This window comes from Lissotriton vulgaris, chromosome 12 (genome assembly GCF_964263255.1).
Source record: "Lissotriton vulgaris chromosome 12, aLisVul1.2, whole genome shotgun sequence".
NCBI classification, from domain to species: domain Eukaryota; kingdom Metazoa; phylum Chordata; class Amphibia; order Caudata; family Salamandridae; genus Lissotriton; species Lissotriton vulgaris.
Genome location: NC_141700.1, coordinates 98,617,937 through 98,624,916, shown reverse-complemented (window position 1 = coordinate 98,624,916; position 6,980 = coordinate 98,617,937). Strand labels below are relative to the sequence as shown.

Genomic DNA, 6,980 nt, shown 5'->3' with positions numbered 1-6,980 from the left:
TATCAGGTCCGGGGAGATTGAGTCCAAGAGCCGCCAAGGTGGGAATTGAACCCTGGTCCCGGGCCAGACCTCTGCATCTAGGTCTGCCGCTCTAACCATTGAGCCACACTTCTCCACCCATTTTTCTCACAGCATGTACACCGGCCCCCCTGCCAAGAAGTTGAGCCCCATTAAAAAACAAGCATTAACCATGCAATAGGTCTCGCCTTTAATAAAGTTAAAGCCATTCGCTTTGCTAATGGTATTGTATAGCAAAGCAAATGGCTTTAACTTAATAAAAGGCGAGACCTATTGCATTCTCAGTGCTTGTTTATAAGCAGGAACTCAACCCAAGGGTATTGGAGCGTTTTACAGGAGGGCCAGTTACACTAAACAATGACTTATTAATTATTCATATTCGGAAGGCAACGGGGAGATGAGTGATTTGCCCAGAATCACAGGATGTTGCGCCAACGCTGAGACGCGAACTTGGCTCTTCAGCTCCAAAGTCGGCATCTCTGGACGTTTTTTGGTTGTCAAAATCTGTTCACCTTAAATAATTACGATTTTTATGTCACCAACCCACGGCTTCCATTACAATGGCCAGGAACGCAAACATCATCAGAGACGTCTTCCAACGTCATTCGTTACGGATACTGTTTCGGACTACATTTCCCAGCAGCACCGAAGGCCGGAAGTAAATCGCACCTCGGTGAAGTATCGAGGTTCATGATTGGATCGGGCCTGTGAGCCAATGAGAGGGCGCGCTTAGGGCCGGTGTCCGGAGCTGCCAGTCAGAAAACAATCTTCCAAGATGGTGCTGGAAAGTACTATGGTCTGGTAAGAGAAAGGGAATAAGGGGAGTGTGTGCGGGGCTAAGAAGTTAGGTTCCTTCCATTGGGAGGTATAATTACACCCCTCGGGTAGGGTCTGGGTGGTCGTCGATAAGAACGCAGTTAGCGGGTTGGTGAAGGCAGGTTCATCAAAATGCCTGAGTCATGGGCCACATATTAGAATGTGAGAGAGACAGGGCCTTGGGAACTCAAAGCAGCCGTCTTGAAAAGGGTTTTTACGTGAAAGATACACGGTACGAGAGGCACGTCTATGAGGGAGGAAAATAAACCATAGCTGGTATTGTTAACAAGTCAGGTCACGCTGCTAGTACTTTGGACACCATGTTTCCACTGCTGGGTTTATATGTACATCGCAGCCTTGTGGGACTTGTAGTCGGGGTTGGGCAATTGCAAGAACATTAGTACTTTATAAAGGGGAAATGCAGGGCTTGAATCGCAATGGTTTAGTTTACTTGGGATGATCTGGCAGCCTGTTATGGGGTGAATAGTTTTGACAGTCTGCGACCCAAAGGGAGGTCAGCAGCAGTAGCATGACGACTCACTCCTCCCTCAAAGTGTCCTCCTTATCAGATTTCTCAGTAGTTACTAAGGGCTGGTGTAAAGCCCGATGAAATTCCAACTTGTTAAAAAGCGTTATGTGAAGTGTTTTTATTTCCCACTTTCTGTTGTTTTTGTGGTTCAGTAATTCAATTGATTATATGGTTTCTAAACAGTTTTCTAAAGTTACATTTTCGCTTGCTGAATGAATGTTTTAAATGACAAATGTAGGCAGAGTTTGTTTATGGTGCATGAGCTGTCGTGAAGCACTTTCCAGACAGACATGAGACGTTTAGACTCTTAGACCCATGTATTTACACTACTTTTCCAACATTTGTATGGCACCCTCTGCCTTTAGAATATCATCCTTATGCTTTCTTAGTCTGGGAACTTTTTTCATATGGTTCAGAAATGTCAGACTGTGAGTTGGATGTGATTAATGAAGGGTTGTTAATTGTCAAGTTTAGTAAGGGTTTAAATTAGTAAATGTGAAAGTAACATGAGGCCAACCCCTTTGAGATCTCTGTAGTGCGCTTTATGTATTGATGGTTGTTCCGTAGAGCAGTGGTTCCTAAACTTTTTATAACCACCACCACATTTTTAGAACAAACTTTTGTGACCCAACTAGCTTTAATGGACATGTGGCGGGCGATTAGTTTTTAATGTAACTAAAGCATCATATGGTAGTGTACTGTCACTTACTGGCAGCACATTTTACATCGAAATAGCCATTACATTTCCACAGACATTTTTATTGATAAAACTATAGTGCATCCAAATTATGTGTGGAAATCGGTTTTCAGATATTATTTGTGCACCACCAAGTAAAGTGTTTTGATCCTATTAAAACTTTGTTTCCATCACACTTCAAAATGAAGAATAATGTGCTTAATTTTTGCTTTCCTAACTGCTTAATTTGTGCAGTTCATTTACAGGTATTTACAGTTTGTTGTGTGTTACAAAATAAATTACATCCTACAACCTTTCCTTTTACACACCTGTACCCCAGCAAGATTTTTCACACAATTCGCTTTACTTTTCTTTCTCTGACTGCAAAGTGAGAGAAGTTTGTAAACACCAATCCCCCATGTTAAAAAGGCTGCAGTTTGTCAGAAGAGACAAACTCTGTTTTTGAAACACAGCTAATGTGACAAGATACATATAGATTTTAAAGGCCTTTTTATTTATTGCTTGGACTCCCGCAACCGACCAAAAATCGTGTCACGACCAACCAGTGGGCTGTGACCCTCATATTGGGAAATACTGAGACCTTTTCCATTGAGCTGGGCGGTTGCCTGTACGTAGCATGGTGTATGTAGATGGATTTCTCGACCGCATCACCAGCCGTGCAAGGTGCTGCAGTGTTGTCTGGTATGTTTGAGCTCACCTTTTAGGTCTAGTTAGTACAGTTGTTGCTTGACATGTAATCAACAGAAATATATCTTTAAGAAGTAGTACTGAGGAGAGCGTCTTTGGCTCTGCCGACTTGTTGATCTTCACTATGCAATTTTGTTGGGCAGAAAGTGTGTGCTTGCTCCAATAAAGAGTGCTTGTTGCACTTCTGTTGACTCATAAATGTGTTTTCCTCTCCTCCAGTGGCTTTTGGAGTACAACCTAATGACGCATTGGCAGGGCAGAGTCAGCATAGCCACTGCTGCACCTTGAGAACCACGTCACATGCACGCTTGAACATAAATGGGGGTGTTATGCCCATGCCTCGGGTAGGCAGAAAACTATGTGCAGCATGAGGGTGTGAGCCCACAGGACCAGCCAGAAGCTGTCTGGATATCTTGCATCCCTTTCTGTTGTCACAAGCAAATAGCCAGAAATCTTACGACTTTAGTGTGCAACGTGTGAGAACAGTATGTGGAATATGTGGCTGAATACAGCAGTGCAAAGCACATCTGTGTGTATAAGCATGCTGTGTCAGTAGGTACCTGTGTGTGTGGGGTGAGTGCAGGAAGGTGGCTGGATAGGGTATCTGTGGGAGGGCAGTGGCTGGCTGTAGGAGTGAGGGTAGGGGTGCCTGCACTGTGTGCTTCCGTGTGTAGGGATTCTTACATTGATGGCTTCCATATTATCATACATTTCATTGAGAGTGGGTTTCTTCCTCTGTCTATTGAGACTTGTTCAATCCTTTGGAATTTTGTAAACAAGGCAGTTATTGAGAGAGTGCGCATATTCTTCTCAATAATGCTTCTTGGTTCTTTCCAAATGTGAAGGTGTCCTGTGATGTGAAGCGTTGAACCTATGGCACGTTCATGCGTTGTTGCTTATGATTGTAAACTCTTGAATTAAAAATGCACGTTAACATGACCCTGGATATTATTTGCTCTTCTTATGTAACGTAACCCTCTTTGTCTCCAAAGCTTTTTGCAAGTGTCACCACCCCCTAATAATAGCTGAACCCATTGCAGCTACGAACTGAATTGTCTCTCAAACATGATGTGTTTGTCACGATTAAACTTGACCTTGGAGAGATGCAAACTGTGTTCAAACCTGAGAGCTGCAGGATACATGGACATCTGTCTATGGGTAGTCTCGGCCCACTGCACAGTCATGTTAGCTCTGGTGGTGGCTCTGCAGTCCCTATGAGCTTTAGCTTGGTTCTTTTAAGGAGGTTAGACAGTGATATCATTTTTACGCAAAGGTAGCGTTTTCCCTTCTAATCAGAAGAAAATGGTTCTTTACCCTGTCATAGACCTTGTCTGTAACCTCAGGGTGCCTTGTGAAAGGCATGAGGATGGTGGAAACTTGATAGGTGTAGCTGTGCAGTTGTGTGTGGATTTAAATCCTCTGTCGTATGTAATTTCACAGCTTAAAGATTCGCTAAATGTATCTGGGCACCTTACTACCAGTCAGTCTTTAAGTTCTCCAGGGTGCAGTCATAACCTTATTGAATCAATCTCCAGTAGATCTGGAGTCCCCCACAGGAGTACTGTCTTTAGTAAGCCTACAAGGCAGATAACGGATTTGGAAACGGTAGTGCATATACCGTTTTGGTGCAGGAACATAGCTTGTTTTTCCTGTTGTGGTTGCTGGCTTCCTTTTTTCCTGTAGTGATTTTTCTTGCATTGCTAAGATTGAAGAAGAAAAAAGCAGATAATTAGAACACTAGGAGATGACAACTTACCCAAGACTGCACAGCATATGATAGAGCGCGCAGGTCGCCCGACCCTAAGTTTTACCAGATCTCACGCACTTGGGCCCATGACGTGTTTATGACAATATTTTTGTGAGTTGGGCGAGTTTACACAACACTATCAGTACTTTGTATGTGTCTTCTTTAACACCATTACCAAGGTACCTGACTTACCACAGGCACTTATTCTTCCTGACGGATCAGGAGCTATTAGAGGACAAGAGATAAGACAATCCTAAAAACAATACTTTATACATTCAAAATAATACTTTGATAATTTTATAATGACCACAGACACCTGAAGGGTTTTAAGGATTTTATATAGTAATTAAATTTCAAAGTGACAAGAGAATACGGCTGATGCAAATCAGAACATCAAAATTACAACAATGATATAGCTATGAATGAGGGCAAGCACCATTGGGTGCGAGTGGGACTCTATTGGGTAAGGGTAACAGGGAACATGCTATTCAGATTTAGGCTTATATTAGGGTAGGTAAGTTCAAAACACATTAGTCAGTGAATTTCTAAAACCTATAAGTGGAAAAACTAATCTTAGTCTAACTGCTAATACACACCTAACTTATAAACACCAGTAAATTTAGAACACCCGAATTAAGTAAAACAGTTTCAATAATGTTCTAAAGGTAAGGGAAAAATGGAACACAACTAATAAACAGTTTGCATATATGACGTTTAGAGATAACAGAGAGAATATCATTGGCCTAGAGGCTTTATTAAAGAGGAGAAAAGAGGATAGAAAGACGAACACCCACAGGTTATATTTACCTAGGACAGGAATGAGGACTAACCCTGGCCCCGGGTCAGCTTCGGGAAAAGACGAGGACAAGGACCCTCAAGGATTAAGATGCCAGTAGGTGAGCAGGTACAGCTCACGGACAATCAGGACAGGATACTCCTCAGGACTTGGGTCAGGACTGGGCTCACCAAAGGGCACAACCAACACCTGCAGCTTCGGATGCAACGCCTGCGCTACCCCCTCACTGCACGGAATCCGCCAGTAACCCCGATTGGGTTCTCGAATCTCCCAGCAAAGTGCTCCGCCAGCACTTAAGACTATTTCCACCCCTTGGAGTTTGTGGAAAATTCGGACAGAGTGCTCCGCAGCTCTCTGTATCAATCACCTATAGAGTTCGTAGGGTCGGTGACAGGTCTGCTACTCGGACAAGTCGGACAACTTCTCTAACTAAAACTAGGCTAGTTATACCCTTTTTCGGGTCCCTAGACCACCCACAAATGTTGCAAGTGACAGGGTCCCCAACTTATGATTGGTCAGGAGAGGTGGTTAGGTCATTGTCACCACCTAAAATTCTGGGTTCCCATATTTAATATTCATATTTCAGTACCCAACCCTTACATTCCAGTTCCCAGGCATACGTGTAGAAGAGAACAATAGAGCACACAGTGGGAAGAAACAAATGTAACAATTTCAGGTGAAATTCAGCTTCTTCTCCCTGGGTCAGGGGGCAGGTTCCCAGGAGCATCTCAGCTTCGGTAGCCAGCTGGCTGAGTTCCACTGATGTAAGGCTCGGTTCTCATGTCACGTGATCGGGTCCGCATAGACTTCTAAGATGGAGAGGCTCCCCACTCCCAGGCCCCAAGATACGCGGTACATGAAAATTAAGCGAAAACAAATTAGAAACACAGAAAAAATGAATACACTGTACACCATGATAATCTACACTGCACCCCCTACTTTATAATAACTATAGCGGTTAGGAGTTATGCAGAAATAGATAGAAATGCAAGGCGGCAGTGGCAAGCAGAGAGCGTGTTAAAAGACAAGCGGCCATTTTAGCCACAATGCGCATGAGCGAAATATCCCTCCAAAACTGCGAGTGTGTCACATCACATGGGTATGACCGACGCATGCGCAGACTGGATTTCTGCGAAGCAGCCATTCTGTAGTATGCAAGCGTTGTTAGGATTAATAGACACATAGGCAAGCGTCTCTGGGACACCCGCGTGTGCTGAAAAAGGGCGATATTAATGACAAACAGGATTGGTTAATACTATTACAAGTTAACGAGGTTCATGAATGTGAGCAAGTCGCTTTACGTGCGAATCCTTGCTCCATCACATATGCTAGGTTTTTCAGACTCTAAAATAGAATATTTGCGAACTCTGTACCGTTATCGCTCCACAGAACCTTCTCTTTGTGTTTCAGTGTGGACAACAGTGAATATATGAGGAATGGAGACTTCCTGCCTACACGACTCCAAGCCCAACAGGATGCCGTCAACATTGTATGCCACACGAAAACCCGCAGTAACCCAGAGAACAATGTGGGCCTCATCACCCTAGCAAAGTAAGCAGGCTGGTTGTTATCATGTTATGTGTATTTGTATAGCTCACCCAGTAGGGCGAACCTGCTTGGACAGTGTCATGTCTCTGTTGTGTTGCTTACTTGCTTAAATGAGGGCAACACTGTTGTCTTCTATCTGAAG

The 6,980-nt window shown here is 43.6% G+C and overlaps 1 protein-coding gene across 1 annotated transcript in view; it reads left to right on the top strand.

Annotated features, from left to right (window-relative positions):
* Positions 1-723: 723 nt before the first annotated feature.
* PSMD4 (proteasome 26S subunit ubiquitin receptor, non-ATPase 4) overlaps positions 724-6,980 on the top strand; it is a 31,020-nt gene continuing 24,763 nt past the window's right edge. The window contains exons 1-2 of the mRNA XM_086947353.1: positions 724-819; positions 6,701-6,841. Of these exons, the coding sequence (XP_086803479.1) occupies positions 794-819; positions 6,701-6,841 (167 nt within the window). The 5' untranslated portion in view covers positions 724-793. The remainder of the gene's footprint in view (positions 820-6,700; positions 6,842-6,980) is intronic.